The sequence below is a fragment of the Strix uralensis genome, chromosome 4 (assembly GCF_047716275.1).
Source record: "Strix uralensis isolate ZFMK-TIS-50842 chromosome 4, bStrUra1, whole genome shotgun sequence".
Lineage (NCBI taxonomy): Eukaryota > Metazoa > Chordata > Aves > Strigiformes > Strigidae > Strix > Strix uralensis.
In genome coordinates this window covers 30,185,479-30,203,186 of record NC_133975.1, presented here as the reverse complement: position 1 = coordinate 30,203,186, position 17,708 = coordinate 30,185,479, and the positions used below count along the sequence as shown (strand labels likewise).

The 17,708-nt window shown below is 38.6% G+C and overlaps 2 protein-coding genes across 2 annotated transcripts; both read left to right on the top strand.

Moving 5' to 3' along the window:
• The first annotated feature begins 10 nt into the window (after positions 1–10).
• On the top strand, positions 11–8,883 carry SGCB (sarcoglycan beta). The gene is made up of 6 exons (XM_074866167.1): positions 11–76; positions 2,239–2,448; positions 3,336–3,521; positions 3,628–3,819; positions 5,055–5,186; positions 6,026–8,883. Exons 1-6 carry the CDS (start codon positions 53–55, stop codon positions 6,227–6,229), a joined length of 948 nt encoding a protein of 315 aa, XP_074722268.1. The 5' UTR covers positions 11–52; the 3' UTR covers positions 6,230–8,883.
• Positions 8,884–8,950: 67 nt separating this feature from the next.
• Positions 8,951–17,406, top strand: LRRC66 (leucine rich repeat containing 66). The gene is made up of 5 exons (XM_074864931.1): positions 8,951–9,143; positions 9,370–9,870; positions 12,216–12,385; positions 12,933–13,263; positions 14,714–17,406. The coding sequence occupies exons 2-5, from the start codon at positions 9,375–9,377 to the stop codon at positions 17,404–17,406; spliced, it is 3,690 nt and encodes a 1,229-aa protein (XP_074721032.1). The 5' UTR covers positions 8,951–9,143; positions 9,370–9,374.
• Positions 17,407–17,708: the final 302 nt, after the last annotated feature.

The following is a 17,708-nucleotide window of genomic DNA, read 5'->3' as shown; positions in this document are numbered from 1 at the left end:
GGCGCCCGCGGGCCCCGCCTCCGCAGCGGCGGCTCAGCGGCGGCGGAGGAAGATGGCGGCGGCCGCCTCCGAGCAGGTCTGTCCCCGCCGAGACGCAGACACGGGGAGGCGGCGGGGGGGAGCGAGGCCCGCCCCACGGGGCTGCGGCGAGCTGCCCGAGCAGGCGCTCCGACCGAGGGGCGCTGCTTGTGGAGGGGGCGCTCGGGCGGGGGAGCCATTTTGGCGGCGGTTGCCGAGGCCGGTTCGGTGCCAGAGCGCTCCGGCGCGGCGGGCGTGCGGGGCCGCCCCGGTCCCCCGGGCTCCCCACCGCCTGCACTAGCCGGGGAGGGGAGAAGCGGCACTCGGACGGCGTTTCCGAGCGGTGCCCGGCGCTGTCCGGGAAGGACGGCCTTTGCTTTGCGGGGGCAGCGGCCCCAGCCTCAGCCCGCTCTCGGGGCGGCACGCGTTACAGCCCGGAGTTGCGCCGTCCAGCCCGCAGACGAGGAATCTCTGACAAAGAAAAATACTTTCTGTCTTCGAAATAAAGTGTTCTGGCATTTCCGCCCAGGAATGTAACTGTCTTGCGTAAAGAGGCTCTTGCCACTGATTAGTGACGCGGACAGCAAATGCTGGCCGGTGCGGTTGGTATTTATAGGGCTGCGCCATCAGTCGCCTCGCTGCGCTGGCACAAGTACGGCAGCTCGGCGGCTGGGTATAAATAAGACTGAAGCTCAGATTCAGGCTCAGCATCCGAGGTCTCACACGGGAGTGAAAGCTAAATTTGTCAGAAGGGGTGTCGCAGGCAGTCGGTGGGAGGGGTGAGACAGGGACTCTGTCAGCCCTGCGCAAGCCGGAGGGAAAACAACCGAGCTGTTCAAGGGCTCATCTTGCAGGAGCTCCTGTATCTCCACGGGACTTTTAATCAGAGTGAGTCTGTGTATTTGCATCTGCACCGGTGGCGGCAGTGGGTAGGAGGCCCCAGATTCCTGAGGGGCCCTGTACCAAGCCTCGTCTTGGGTGCCATAGGAAGCACAGCCTAGTTCTGCATCGGTGTTCCAGCAATCACTATTTCAGCCGTGTTCTCCCAGTCCTGGTGCCATCTTCTGTTGTGCTGCCTTAGCAGGCGAAAAAACTCCACTGGAGTTTTATCTCATCGTCACATCCTTTCATGAAAACGCTATCCTCAAGGACAAGATACTGTCCCATTGTACAAGATTTCGCCAGGGTACAGACCTCTTCTCTCAGTTTCCCTGCCTAGCCAATTCTGAGTTTGCGCAGGGTTAAAGCTGCTTCCAGAACATCATTGAGGAAGCCCACCATAAACCTGTTCAGGTTAAGCACCTTTCTCAACACCATTTCCTTGTTCTTCGACTACAGAAGAAAACAAGACATGTTTACCTATTACTTCAGTATAGACACATGCAAGTGCAGTAAGCTTAAAGTGCAGCTTCAGCATTCAGTTCAGATGAACACATTTAATCCCATCAAAAAGATCAAGCCCCTTCTTTGAAGAAGTGAACCCTTAAATAGCAACCTGTTCCATCCAAGGGAGGTGGAACAAAATTTTGGACAAAGTTACAAAAATACATCAAAGGTTTATTTTCCCCCTGAATATCAAGAGTTTCCGCTACATGTTAATTTGTTACATTGGCAGGATATCTCTTGCAATCTAGTAACTTCAAAAGATTAAATTAAAGCTAGGCTGGCCAAGTTCCCCGTGCCAGGTTTGAAGCCTTACTGTATTTTCCTTAATGCTGCATGCAAGCAATAGAAGTTGAATGCAAACCCTGTGCTACCAAACTAACTTAAAAACTGTATCCACTACACTCCTTTTGGATGGAGTCATTGAGAGTCTATCCCACGTTAGCATGGAGGGAATTAAACTTGTGTATTGGTAAATGACCTGGAGGATTATGTTCTGTATTGTCCCCAAGAGGTAAAAACTTGATGAAGTTCTTTACAGCTGGTTTGTTTGGGGTTTTTTTTTGTCATTAATAATTCCTATCCACTGTGATAAAAATGAGATATAAAAACATATTGTCTGAGAATACCTGGATTTTAATTTTAGTCATTGCGTTAGCAGAGATTGTTGTAAATGTGTACTTTTAAGTACAGTGGCAGACAGAAATATAATATTGAACATAATATCTAATATATTCCACCAGTCAATTCAAATTTATGTTTTTTGCATACACATATGTGTGTCGTTTCAGTGGATTTACATACCTTATAACAGCTAATCCATGCTTTGTATTATAGCAAAGTTCTAACGGCCCAGTGAAGAAGTCTATGCGAGAGAAGGCTGTGGAACGCAGGAATATTAATAAAGAGCACAACAGTAACTTTAAAGCAGGATACATTCCAATCGATGAAGACCGTCTCCATAAGACAGGCTTACGTGGCAGGAAAGGCAACTTGGCCATTTGTGTGATTGTTCTTCTTTTTATTTTGGCTGTCATCAATCTGATTGTGAGTATAATACTTAGCCTGTAAGCAACATTAGGACATATTTAATTTTGATCGTTTATTAGAGAAATAAAACTTATTCCAGTATGGCTGAGAAGGGCTAAAAATGTACTGAAGGAGATTTCTTATTTTTCTCCTTTCTTTTTCATTCTTTTGTAGTCTGAGCATGGTTAGATGGAAGAATCTTGTACGTTTAGTCATGGTTATTTCAGTTAGTGTGGTCCCAGCATGGAACCTGTCATTTATGCCACACAGAATGAAAGTGTCTCTTCATTCCCAAAACTCAGTAACAGCAAATGTGCAAAGTGTTATTTGTGCAGTATAAATGCATTTGGGATAAACTGTTATGCCAGGAACATTTTACATACAGTAACAGAGCATTCAGAATTAATCAGCCAGTGCACTTTAAAGCTTCACTGTTGTAATTACCACCTTTTTATTGCTTGATTGGTGAGAAATAATGAATTATTATTCATAACTGGATATCCACCTGTGAAGGTGCTTTCTTTTAGTTCAAGGGTAAGTATATCCTGAGCTGAGGTACTTTGTTCAGGAAATTTGTTTAGCTAATGATATCACGGTTACCCTTAAACAGGAAAAAGATTTAATTATGGATGGGGTTTAATTTCAAATATATATTATATACACACAAATTATTTTAGTTACCATTTCAGATGAGTCTAAAAATCATGTAAAATGCTTTTCATAATTAAATGTGTTCTAATGTTTCCAGTAGGAATTAAACAGACTAAAGTAAATTCACACCTAAAGCTCACTTAAACACTAGCGTTAATAACTATTTCAAGCAAAACATCTAGTTAATACAATAATTGTTGTGGGAAGATCCAAACGATCAAAGTAATCTTTGAAAATGTATGTTTCTCTTTCAGATTACACTAGTTATCTGGGCAGTGATTCGAATCGGTCCCAATGGTTGTGACAGTATGGAATTCCATGAGAGTGGCTTGTTGCGGTTTAAGCAAGTTTCTGACATGGGCGTTATACATCCATTATATAAAAGCACTGTAGGAGGCAGACGTAATGAAGATTTGGTGATCACTGGAAATAATCAGCCTGTAAGTTATATCGTGAACTGAAAGTGTATGAGCAACACTATAGAATTATAATATTAATAAACATTATATTTGAAATACCATTAACTTCATGACTTTTTTTCTGAAGATTGTATTTCAGCAAGGAACAACCAAGCTTAGTGTGGAAAAAGACAAAACTTCTATTACCAGCGACATTGGCATGGAATTTGTTGACCCACGGACACAAAATACCTTGTTCAGCACAGACTATGAAACTCATGAGTTTCATCTGCCAAATGGGGTTAAAATCTTAAATGTACAAAAGGCCTCTACAGAGAGGGTATGTCTCTTTTAACTACCACTTACATTTTGTAAAAGCTCCTTACAGAATTACTTTCACTGTAGAATAAGGAAAAAAGTTTACTAATCCGATCTTCCAAGCATATTTAGAAATTTGACTAAATGTAGCTAAAAATGCAGCTCTGAAAATGTAAATCACCCTAAAAATTAGAACAGAAATGAAAACTGACATCATTAAATGATTATAAAATCCAGAATACCACACCAGCTAGGCCTGGGTGACTTTTTATTAAGCATTTATCCGTTTGTGCGTAGATAACTGTTTCAGAAATAAAATTTCTATTAAAAGCTTCTCTGTTTCTACAAGATCTTACAAAAAACAATTACCAGAACTTCATGTATCGTTTTCCTTCTATTGGAGATAAATGTTAATACAATCAGAATTTCAGAAGTCTGAGTAAAAGTGTAGAGAACAATCACAGCATCATAAGAGTTGCGTCAGTTCATGGCTTCTAGGTTAAAAGAGTTTTTAGTTTGGTTTCTACATTAAATATGCTTTATCAGAAAACTAAAAAACCTAAATGTCGGTGTGTACATTTAAAATGTTGATCTTAATGTCAGACTAAAATTTCTTGCATATCATGAGTCATAATAAAGGCTTTACAGATAAGAGTACAGCGCATAGTTCTTTTGTATAAGTAGAACCAGATCAGTGGTTTTATAGAGGGTTGAGTGTGTCTTAGGAAGCATTGAGCAATCCAGTTAAGGACAAAGAGAATTTAGTTTTATTCTTCCTTTTGTTTCCTCTGCAAGGCTAACAATTAAATAGTATGTTCCAGAAAAAAAACCCAAACAACTCCAAACCTATAAATACATAGGAGGAACAGATTAAATGAAAAGAGGAGTAAGTTTACTAATCAGTCCTAACAGGAAGCCTATATTTGCTATGAGTGTTAACCGTGTATCCCCGTATATACAGTTAACATATACAGTACATATAACTGTACATGTAAATAAAATTGTCATATGAATTGTTATTTTTATCACAAAAATAAACTATTTTACATACCTTCCAAAATTAAGTAATCCTTGATTTTAAATGCGAATGTGGAAAATAACAAATGGGTGGAAATAGGAATAATGACAGAAGGGCAAAAAGTACATTGAAGTTTTTCATTAAATTGTGTAGTAATATTTTTAAGGGAATTAGACGGACAAACCCAAGTGACACATTTTCATTGATCTGTAATGCACTTCTGTTGTTTATGTTCTTAGATTACCAGCAATGCGACCAGTGATCTAAACATAAAGGTTGATGGCCGTGCTATTGTCCGTGGAAATGAAGGCGTCTTCATCACAGGCAAGACCATTGAGTTTCGAATGGGGGGTAACATGGAACTTAAAGCAGTAAGTATTTCGAATCAGCATTTTTTGAACAGCTTAGTTTCAAATTCAGGCTGATAATAAACTGATGTGGCTTTATATGGTTTCAAATTTTATATAAAATAGTCATGCATAAAAGCTTAGTTGTAGTCAGTGTATTTAGTAGGATTTTAAAAGATGGTTTATTACTTTGCTGTTAATTAGTGGTTCAATAGTTTTCGGGTAACAATGATTTACTACTGTTAAGACAGTAAAAACCCACAATGCAATTAAAGCTAAGCTATCAGCCTCTGCGCTGAAATGAATACCAAAGGGAATTCATCTTCTCTTCCGGAGGCTTTACTGGGGTCAGCAAGCTTTGACAGAGGAGCAGAGCATACAGTTAGGAGCACTACCTCCTGTGCTGCCACAGGAAGACTTGCCAGCATTCATTTAAGATTTTTGGAGATTGTTAAGATTGCAGGGCATGAAGGAGGGTAAAAAAATAGATACATGCAATTTTACTTAATATGTGAATGAATTTCCTGTATGAATTCAAACAGTGATTCCCATTTCAAGTCCATATTTTTAGATTTACTGCATTTGCATAGCTGTGCAAAGTGAAAAGCCACACTACTGCTGTCTCTCTCAATACTGATCTATCACTGGAATAGCAAAGTACATTGCGGACTAGAACTGAGAAATTCATGTGCGTTATTCACAAATTTAATGAAAAAATGAAACCTTGTCATGTACTTTTTTTATTCTCTTGATTTCTACAGCCATCCTAAAGATGTCATTTATTTGTTAAACCAGCTTGTCCTTTTCAAAAACAACCTGCCCTGCATAAATTGGAAGTTATACCTTTTTTTCTCCCCTGATAGGAAAACAGTATTATCCTGAACGGAACTGTGATGGTCAGCCCATCGCGACTGCCAAGTTCTTCTTACGGGGAACAGTTTAATAATGGCAACTGGCTGCGTTTCAAGCTCTGTATGTGTGCGGACGGGACACTGTTCAAGGTTCAGGTGACAGGTTATAACATGGGTTGTCAGACTTCCATCAATCCGTGTGGAGCCACGCACTAAAACACAAACCACTGCCGGGAGAGTTCTCTTTTGTGTTTACATATATTTGTATGGAGTAATTGCATGCCTTCAAGGATTTCTGGTTTTACAGCAGTTTATACTAATATTTATTACATAATATTTTTAAGCAAAGGTCGTTCCGTTCAGCAGTATTATGTCATCATCCCGTTATAGTGGCACTGATTTAGGAAGCTTTCAGTCGACATACATACTGAAGTACCTTCCCAAATTGTGATCGGTAGAATATATTTAAAGAGCATGATCTTAGCAATCATCTTGACTCCCCTCAGCTGCCTTTAGAGGAGGTTTTTGTCCTACATCCCAAGACCTCGAGGGCTGCTGAGAACACAACTGCGATCTGAAGTACTTCAACAGGAATGTCGATTTGTTGTTGGAAGTGGATTTGCCTAGGATGCCTGAAGTGGCAGATTTTTGTCTTCTTTTCTTGCCAAAGGCTGGTATAATGATTTTCTACAAAATTATGTGGTTTACCATATGTGTACTAAGAGAGGGGTAATGGCAGATTCACTCTAAAATACTGCATTAATTCTGTCATATATTCTCATGTAGTTAAAAAAAATAATTATGCTAGCATACATAATATTTGCAAAGTAATATCAAGTGTGGAAATGTAACTTCAATTTTGAAATAGTCCTGCGATTACTGAAGTGTTGCTTGAGCTCTCATTTTATCTGTGCTGTTTAGGCATTCTACAGCTGCTTAATTTATGTGAAGTATTTACAAAACATGTTTATATTAGAAGTACATTTTTAAAGATGTACTTACAACTTGCTCACTACCCAAAAAAAGTGTTTTCCTGGGTGCTTTAATGTGAACTGTGTATGAACCTATTATTCAACAGGTAATAATCTAAAGTATGACTCTTGCACTAGGGTCTGAGATCAGATCTCTTTTTCCCCATAAACGTCAGTACCGATGCATTACTGAGAACCTCAGAATTAAGTTCTGAAGTTAACCTGCAGCTCTGTAATTCTAAATGTGATGGTATGGGATCCTATGACAGCAGAGTAAATACATGTGTATCTGAATTTACCAGCAGTGAAACTGTGTCTATGCTGAACTGGGGCCTTATAGAGACTGTTACAGCTTTGTAACTGCTTTTGCAGAGGTAAGGTGTTCTGTACTAAAAATAGACCAGCTCATTCTAAGTTTCCTCTTTTCCCCACCCCATATATTTCTTCAGTTTAAAATAGTTTTGTTTTGCAGTAGCATCAAGTAACCTTAATAATGAAGGCCACAAAGGTGACTTTGCAAGTAGCTTTTTGACAAGTTTTTCTAAATAAGCACACACTTCTCTTCCTAAAAGTTGTGCAAATGTTACACATTAACTCCAGAACTGGTCGTTTGTTGTGGCAAGATAAACTATCTACCCTTGTTTTATAGCTCTCAAAAGTACATAGAATTCCACAAAATACAAATCAGCTCCTGCTGCAACAAGAACTTCGTATGTAAGGTCCCAATTCCTGTGCTTACTAGAAGTCAGTAAGTCCTCATGCAGGATGTGTAGGGGTGGAAGTGATTTCTAGAGGAGGTCAGGCATCACACCATGTTTCCCTCATTGCTCAAAGGCAGAGCCAGATTTTGGTGCTCAGTAGTTGCTGGGGTTTTGGGGGGTGGACAGCAGTAGAGCTGTTCTAACCGCAACAGAATAAACAGAATAAAAAGAATAAAATGTAGCAAAAGCCATTGAATTGCTCACATTAAAGATTATGGGAAAGTACTAACATTTTGCATACTACCTTCATGAACTTCATAGTTCTACTGGAGTTAATATTTACTAACAACTTCAACACACATTTTGCTGAAAACACGCACACATCTTTGCTGCTAAGTAGTGCCTCAGTATCTTATAGTTAAGAGGAAGAAATAAACTATAGCTTTTTTAGAATTTTCACTCTCATGCTAATGGAAGTTTGTCACTTTATTTTTATATATATAAATATATATACACTCACACATAGAAACATAAGCAGCAGTATCCTGAGAGCTGAAATAGACCTTGAAAATGACAGATAGTCCCTTGGTCAAGTAGATTACACACAAAGAGCATATTAAAGCTCTTCTCTGGTTAACACTGACATGCCTATATGCTACTATTGGACTCTTGTAATTATCAAGAGTTCTTCTGAAAATACTGTATGCAACATAGCTGAAAGATCTGTCACAAAGGTGATTTAAATCATGGTCTGGATAATTGGTTTTGAAGTGTGGATTTTTTCTCAAAACGTAGTGAAACTGATCATACAAATACCAAATGAAATAAATTAGCGATTTGCTAGCCACTATTTATGTATTCTTAATATATTTTGTTGCCTTCACTACAGTTTGAGAAATGTTGGCACCACACATGCCTTGTGTTGTGCATTTATTATCTTCTGCCTAAGGCACATTTTTCTATATGTATTTATAAAACATTGTGTGGCACATTATTTATTTCAATTCCACAGATGCACTTAAGATTCCATGTGTTTCAAGTACATTCTACATGCCTCTGTGTAAAACACAATACTGGGTGTGTTGAAACAACTTACGTGTGAAGCATTCTCAGCATATGTAAAGGTTGTTTCAACAGGTGAAAGACAATTGAATTTGTAATCTTTGTTTTGAAATGAAAGAATAAATTCTAAGATGCAGCTATCGTTCAGAAGTATTATTTCTAAGAACATAGTTTTTCATTAAAGATACATTGTTGTGTTATTGACAGGGAAGCTAGTATTTTATTAAGTATGAAAATCATTCCACGTCTATTAGTCATGAATTGTTCTCGTGGACTTTGATCGGTGGCAATTGTGTGTGATACCTGAAGCAGAGTTCAAAAGTCTCCATTGTTGTTAGTTCATGAGTTTCTGAGAAGCTGCGTTTCTCGACTGAAGGGCTGGAAAAGAAAGAAAAGGTTCGGATTGTTTTCTGGGACAGGTGGAGGGAGGGGGGAGGTTACCAGTTTTTGAATGGTCTTTCTGAAACATACCTAAGACTCCAAAACTGAATGTTTAAGGCAGAACACTGGTAATGCTTTGGGTATTTGTTTAGCATAGATTTTTTTTAATGTCAAAATACTTCCGCTTTCCATTTAACTCTTGTTATGCTGAACTTACCATAATTTTGCATTTTACATACAGATACTATGGATAACTGTCACTTGAGTGTCATAGCTGTGGTCCTTTACTTCAGTCTTCCTGGATCAGTGGGAACCAAGTCACAGCAGATTCTTCTTGATACACATCATTATTCAGACTGCCGGTGGGATGGGGAGTTCTTACTGAACTGTTCTTTTACCGGAATATCTACTACTCCAGAAGATGTATTACAAACAGCAATAACAGCTGATTTTAGTTACAATAATATTAAAACTTTTCTGTGCACTGATGGAAGAAATGAAGAATGGATCCTAAAACACCTGAATCTCAGTAACAACCTGATTTCTGAACTCTCCTTAAGTACTTGTAGAAATTTACCTGTTTTGGAAACTCTGAACCTCAATGGTAATGCCATCCACACCCTCACACTGGACATACCTACGCCTGCACGTGGGTCTAAAAAGTATAGAAAAGTTGATCGTCTCCTACCTGCTTTGAAAGTTTTGTCAGTTGAAAGAAATAATCTTAATACAGTTCCAAGAGGTAAGCACTTCAAAATCTTTAAGGACCTCACTCCCAAGGGGTAAGTTGGTTTTGGATATGATTTCGTACATCTTACTGAATTCAGAATGTGACTATCTCATTTAGTTATACTTCAGGTGAGAGAAAGTTCCACCTGTGTGCAAATACAGAGACTGAAGCAAATAGATTGTTCTGGATTAGGCTGGGCTTTTCATTCAGTCTTTGCAATCGTAATGCCTTATGTCAGTCAAATATAACCAAATTTATCCTCTGAGAGCCCAAGCAGTATTTTTCCTTGTTGTATAGAAGGGGAAGTAAGGATCTCTGGAAAAACACCAGCCTCCCACAACCCAGTCATGAATCTTAACATCAAGAAAATTAGGGATAATGAATTTCATACTACTCTTCAGAAGAAAGTCAATACTCTTTGAAATAAAATTTGCTCCGATTTCAGTATTTCACAAAGACAGGAAAATATATTTTGTTCGGTCAAAACAATTTTGCTCTATGCCATCTGACTCCCAACCCAAGTGACACCTAGTAACCAGAAAGGGCTGTAAGGTTTTGACAGACTTTTAGAAAGTGCTTGTCACTGAACTATGCCAGGCATCATAGCCCCTGGGACAGCCTGTGTCCTCATAAACAGATGATTCACATGGTCCAAATAGTGTTTAAATGAAGCAGAAGCTGTAGTACGAGCAACACTACTCTATATATTGTTTGCTGAATTTCACTGATCTCTGGTAACATCATCAGATTCATTAGCTCTAGATTTTGAAAATACTTGGGGGGCGGCAAACCAAAACCCACTTATCTCACAAAGTCAGACAAAGGGAAAAATTTTGCACCTATACAGGGTCTTGAAGTTCTGTTTTTCTCCTTTTATTATACTAAATAATCCTCTGGCATGCAGGAAACCATTCTGTAGTATCTGTAACGTTCCCATATAGACAGTACATACATTATAAAATACATTGATGCAGATTTGATTTGTTTTGATAGATAAATATAACTGCACATTATAGAATGCCTCAGTGGGTCAGACAGAACAACCCTTTTCTGTAAGAGACTCAATTTTTAGATGTTAAAAGTCAAATTGCTATGTATCATACCACCATACTTCAAGTTATACTTAAATCCCATATTCGTTTAAATACATGTTCAGAACTTTATTTTCCTCCTCCAAAATACTTCACTAATGTTCTAGTTTTTACGCTCTGGTAAGAAAACAAACTGAAGTTCTAAAGCAGAGGACTTTGGCCACAGAGAAACCCTTCTCACAGCTGCCCCCCAACATGTCAGGCTGCTGCCCATTGCTGCCATACCAGTGTATATTTTTGACACAAATTTAGCTTCAGGGAAGCATCCAAACTACAATTCTTCATGCAGGTGCAAGGAAGAATGTATGAACTGCCAGAACTTCTGAATGCCTTTGCTATCAGCTACCTCGAGTTTCACAGCAGAAATGAATCATTCCCTCTGCTTTTCACGATAAACCCAAAGATCAATTACTCAGCAAACAGAACAGCAAACTGAAATAAGAGACTCCCATTAAAGCAGATGACACGAAGGGCAACATTTTTAAGGAGAACTAGTAGCTTCTCAATAGTGTGGTATGATCCAAAATCACTTTAGAGTGACATTCAGATGCTACAAACTGTGGTGATGCTGAGTGTTCCAGTGCCTGCCTTCCCCCTGGAACTTGCAGGCTGGAGCTTTGGGGGCTGTCCGCACAGCACCTAAGAAGAATGAGGTATCATCTCCAGCATTCAAAAGGGCTCCTTCTGCGAAACAGATGCTGTTGTAACTAGAATATGCTGAAGAATATACTGTCATGCTTGATAATTCACAGGCAGACCAGCATAAACAACACGGTTTTTGTTTTCAGTCATGTTTACATCCTACGAATATGGTTCAAATAATTCCACATATGAAAAACTTCTGTGAACTTGCAATGGCAATGAATAGGAGATATTGTATCATCTTTTGCATCTCCATCGTTTATTTACGATTAACATATTTGGATTTCATAAACTGAGTATATTCTCCAGAGAAGTGTGCTCAAAGCACAGAGATCACAGTCAGAATAATTTTGATAGCATGAAGGAATGTTCCTGCTTTTATAGAGATGGGAATTTTTAAAACACGCGTTGACTGTGAATGTATTAACATGCCTGCTGTGGATGCTACGCAACTTTTAGAATGGGACAACCACGAATAGGAAAGGCATAATAACTCAAAGCCTGCAGCCACTCGTTGCAATAGACAGGAATGGAAAGAATTTTGTTGCAAAGAATTTTAAAAAGCCACTTGACACAATTGGGAAAACAAGAACATGAAATGTAAAATAGTTTTGTTCTTCCTAGGACTAGGCCTGCTGCAGTCTTTACAAACTGTCCATATGTCATCCAATGGCATACAACAGATTGGTGTGAATGATTTTCAGAACTGTTCACAGCTGAAGGACATCAACTTGCAAAACAACAAGATAACTAAAATTCATCCAGACGCCTTCAGGGATCTCAACAAATTACAGGTTGTAAAGCAGTATGACAGTGGTTTCAATGTTTTGTGTTAATCACCATTAGAGATATTATCAACTATTCAGCATTATTATATTGGTCTTTGATTATTATATTAGTATACAATTACAAAAACTAAAGCAAATGGTGAAAATAATTATTTTTATGTAATATATATTTGCTTTTCATATATAGGAAAACACACACTTATAAATACACAAAATATAACCATAAATTCACCATTTACCTATGTCACAAACCAATCCATAACTGGCTTGAACACACACACGTCCTTTTCTACTCCCCATCTCTTCCAGTGAGAGCCCTGCGGCTTGCCATTCACAGAGAGGTAGTCTACAATGGGAGAATTCTAAATAGACCACAATTTAAATTTTTAATTCAAATTGAAAAGCTTAGAACAATATTCTTGAAATCCTAACCATATGTATTGTTTCCATAACTGCAAAAGTGTTTGTATACTAAAATAAATATTATTGTTGATATTGCAATTAGTATTCTGTTTTAAGACATATCAAATTAATTCTAATTATTTCCAAATAGATCGTGGATCTCCGTGAAAATGCTCTGACAATGCCTCTACCACAGATATTAATCAGTTTAAACTTCTTTCAACTTGAAGTGGATTTGTCAAATAATGCCTGGATATTTAACTGCAGACTAAATGCTTTCAAACATGTATTTAATTTTCTTTTTGACTCTATGAGGAAAAAATGGAGTATTTCATACAATAAATCTGCCACCAACCCACAGAAACCTCTGCTGTATCTTTCAAGCCTGCATTTAAACTGCAGCAACAGTGTTTTGCTCAAGAGGGCTGTAATCCCAACAGGGAAGACGTTACTGCTACACTGTGACTTGGACAACACAAGGGGTATGTAAAACAGGGACTCCATCCATATGCTGCTAAAATCCAAATGCATGCAGAATGATCACAGAAATCTGGTTTAAAAAGTGGATTTCTAAAGATACCATTTAAAAATAACTGAACAACAATTTAACATGCAGATTATTTAATTCAAAAGTAGTATGTATACCAGTTAGAATATTTGAAAGTCATGTTTCCCAAAAAAACTCTTCATCTCCATCCTTACATTAAACTAATAAGTGATGCCAACTTATACACGAATAAATTTCAGTAAGTAGTACGTTGCAAATTTATCAGTTAATTTTGGAATGCAAACAAAGGACTGAATAGTGGAGTGACACTTCTGGGGCATGTAGAAAAACGAGAAGGATACAACTGCATTTCTAGTATTCACTTACAGCAAAATGAAATGAAAGTTTATTTGTAAGGGAAAGGTTTTATATTTCCTGTAAAAAAGTACAGCTACTGTAGCACACAGTTCACTTAGGAAATGAATTCAGCATTTACAATTCATACAGAGCACTTGAAGTACAAGTGACAAAATCTACAGAGCTGACTTCCCATGCAGAAGGAAAACTAAGCCCAAACTTAGAGTAGAAGGTGCATTTGTCATGTGCCATAAGGCAAAATGGCTTAACTCTAATGGACTAATAGCACTATGAGGTAGTAAGGCTTTCCCCTTAGAACACTTTAACCCCAAATGAAAATACATAGGGTCTATCAGAAACGCCACCTGCTTTGTCTATTATCAAGGCAAGTCACAGAAACTCTGCCCATGGGATTAAAATCCACACACTGGATTGAACCAAAACTTAACCGGGAACACAAGCAGACCCAAAGGCAAAGGTGTACATACAACCTTAAAACATATTCCAAAAGCCAACAACCAGCCATGGCCTACGCTAGCTAAAGTTTGGAAGAATTGCTTGGTAGATACAAATATCCTTGGTTTTCAAACATTTTTGCTGCAGTTAGAGCAGTAAGTACAGGAAAACCACAGTGGTCAAAACACTGACAGTTAACTAGTGAGGTTTTATCTCAGAGCTGCACACAGTGACTGCAGCCACGCTGGAGAACAGCTGGCTATAAATAGGGATCTTCCACCAGGGAGATCAGATGTTTCTAGTATGATCCAGAACATACTTAGATGTCTAATTTCAGTGACCACCTCCTTCATGCCATTTTTCTTGTGAAGTCTCCTATTAAGACCCCATACGTACTGTGTTTTAAATGGCGGGGGGTGGGGGGGTGTAATATATGATGGTTTAACAGATACTTGGTACCATGTAAAATGACTATGGATGGATTAAAAAAAAATGGATTTTAGAATAAATTGTTAAAATTATCAAAGATAGGTCATAGAAAGGTCAAGATAGGTCAAGGAATAACTTGACCCTGCAAATCAAGTATCCTATGCTTTTAAGAAAGATTTAGTTTGTACTTTCTTTTATTTCAGGTAATGGAGTCTCTTGGTGGACACCTAAAGGCAGAATTTCAAAAGACAATAGTCTTCCTCATATGACACTGGGTAAAATGAATAATTTAGTGATATACAATGCTGAGGAAACTGCTGAAGGGTTATATTTGTGTATTTTTAATACAACAAAGAAAAAATATCTCATTTACAATGTACAGGTGAAAAAAAGGGTTTCAACATTTTTGGTTAGAAAAGCTCGGGATACTAACACTGTTTTTAGACAAGGAAGAACACAGCAAGACCTTGCATTGGCTGTCTGCCTCTCAGTGCTCATTACATTTGTTTGTGCTTTTTGCCTGGGTGTTTTTGCTAGACCCTACCTTGTGAGCCTGTGGAGACTCATGCACAGGAACAAAAATTCAGGTTCAGAACATACATATTCTAATCAAGCTTTTTCAGATGAAACCTCGAGCAGAGAGTGCTCTGCAAGGAAATCTACAAATACGCAGTGTAATCTGTTCATTTGTGATGAGAATTCTTCAAGAAACACATGCATTTTTCCAACAGAAACTTCTACTTTGCATGAAAATGTCACTGGTAGCAGTATACATGCACCAAATACTGGAGAAGAGTACCAGAAACCAATCAATGATGAGATCAATGTGAAGAAAAAAACAGTGTTTTCAGACATCAAAACTAGTACCAGCAATGATGAAAATATAAATGTAGATGATAATAGACTATTTTCTGGAAGGATATATTACAAGAACAGCAATGAAGTAACGCCAAGAAAATTGAGTGATGACATTTCATTATGGAAAGGTTCAAAATACGCAAATAATGAAGACTCAGAGAAGAGCAGGTTCCCTTCCATGCCCAGGAGATTGAATGCTGACTCTTACTCAAGTCACACTGACTCTTCAGATTCAGATTTATCCTTCATGGGAGAAACTGGCTTTCCATCTTCCACAATACAAATGCATACAGTTGCACAAGATTCTAGGAACAGCAAGGTAAGCAACAACTCTGGTCTGCTGCAGTCTGAAATCACAAAGGCTACACCAGATTCTCCTGAAAGAAAAGGTATCATTTCACATAATGAACCCACGAGCACTACAAAATTTATGCCTGGAAGACAAAGCTGGGATGAGCAACTTGGTCTAGAAGGCAACGTAAACATAACCAGTGATGTAGGAGATTTTATTTCACCCAGTAGCTGCAATATTGAGAATTTAAATGTCTACCAACCAGTAGAAAACTCTCCTCTTACAGAGTACAACTGTAAAATGGAACATACAAATGAAAAAGATGCTTCAGCAGAGATATTTGGTGATAGTTCTTCAGATGAAGGGACTCCATTCACAATGAGTGACTGTAGTTCTTTAGCAGACTTTGAACTGGAACAACCTGATGTTAGTGACAACCTGCCAGTCTGTCAGTCGTCACTAGAGGAAGCTGATATCAACAGTGGAACTGAATTCTCAACACTGCCAGAGTCTCCAAACACTGCTGCTGAACTTCAGCATACTGGGAAAAATGAAGACAAAAACAATGCGTATTTTGAAACCACTATTAATTATGGAGCAGATACCATCATGCCTGAAACAGCATCACCTTACGCTGATAAATGTAGTGACCATGTAAGCATGTCAGATTCAGACACAATTAGTTCTTCAAGTCAAGAAGTTCCTGATACATTTGATTATTTTACTGACAAAGAGTCAACAGTGCAAAACTCTATTTCTGATTCTCTCCACAATCAAAATACAGATTTTGGTAATCCCTTACTTTCGTTAAAACATTCTCCCACATATGACACAGATATAGAGAACACTCCTGAAGAGGCTGAATTGCAGCTGTCTCAGTTTCCCATTGAACCTCAGCACTCCCTCAGCTTCAGTCCCACTGAACAAAAAGAAAATGCACCAGAGAGAAGCACAGATGAGCACACAGAGAGGAACTCCTCTGAAAAGAAGCATGATGAAGGGCACACAACCTTAAGAAGAAACATGAGTACATTTGAGGATGATGATTTTATTTTTGCTCGCATTGATACTGGTTTGAATGAAATTGTTAAAAACACATCACTACCGTATTCCAGCAACGAGTCATCTCTTCAATCTCTGCCTGAACACATAGCTGAAAAACATTTTACAGTTATTACAGAGAAAGATGACTTGCTACCACAGGGGAAGCAGGTGAGCACAACTAAGGCTTGTACAGATAAAATGCAAAGAGGTTTTAAGGAGCAAAACTGTGATAGATACACAGAACTACAGGATACCAGCAACTGTAGTCTGCCTGAAGAAACGCAGTCTGACAATCTTACAGCAGATTTGCTGCATCCTCACTCGTCTGGAAAAAAACAATCCGTCTTCCACACAGTAGATCATTTCCAACTCGATCAGAGTGATGAGGATGCATATTCCTTCTCAGTCCCACAAGGCTTCTTCAGTGAAAGCACACGACATAGTTCATGTTCATTCCTACAGAAGACTACAGGAAATACAATGTCCAAAAGCACTGATTCCAGCAAGACGGAGGATGATACTACTTTGACAGGACTGGAGAACAATTCTACAACAGCTGTCAATCTCCAAAATTCAAGTGAAAAACTCAGTCAAAGAAGCCAGACCAATTTAGGAGAGGGCCAGTTTTTTGTTAAGAAGAAAAGAGCATTTGATGGATTTGCTAATGTTTTGCAAAGCAGGAGAACAAACATCAGTAGTTGAGACACAAAACTGTAATACTAAGCTCTCACATAGCTGTCATATAGTAGGTGGAAAAGTGATCATGCCTTAAAATGAAGTGTGTAGCTTTTAATAACTGTTAAATACCATGGGTTGTTCTTGGTTAGGTTTTTTTTTTCCACACCCAGTACAACTATCTATCTGCCTTTAACTTCAAAAATCCATGTTATGGAACGAGATGTCGAGGTTTAAACCCGGCCAGCAGCCAAACACCATGCAGCCACTCGCTCATCCTCCCCTGCCCAGGGGCTGGAGGAAAGAATTGAAGGGGTAAAGGGAGACTC

Excerpts from the sequence above, each read along its gene's own strand:
- SGCB (XM_074866167.1), top strand. The coding sequence starts at position 53 with ATGGCGGCGGCCGCCTCCGAGCAG. Across the intron at positions 2,449-3,335 it reads TGGCTGTCATCAATCTGATT|ATTACACTAGTTATCTGGGC; the intron begins GTGAGTATAATA and ends TTTCTCTTTCAG. Across the intron at positions 5,187-6,025 it reads GTAACATGGAACTTAAAGCA|GAAAACAGTATTATCCTGAA; the intron begins GTAAGTATTTCG and ends CTCCCCTGATAG.
- LRRC66 (XM_074864931.1), top strand. The coding sequence starts at position 9,375 with ATGGATAACTGTCACTTGAGTGTCATAGCTGTGGTCCTTTACTTCAGT. Across the intron at positions 9,871-12,215 it reads TCTTAATACAGTTCCAAGAG|GACTAGGCCTGCTGCAGTCT; the intron begins GTAAGCACTTCA and ends TGTTCTTCCTAG. Across the intron at positions 13,264-14,713 it reads TGACTTGGACAACACAAGGG|GTAATGGAGTCTCTTGGTGG; the intron begins GTATGTAAAACA and ends CTTTTATTTCAG.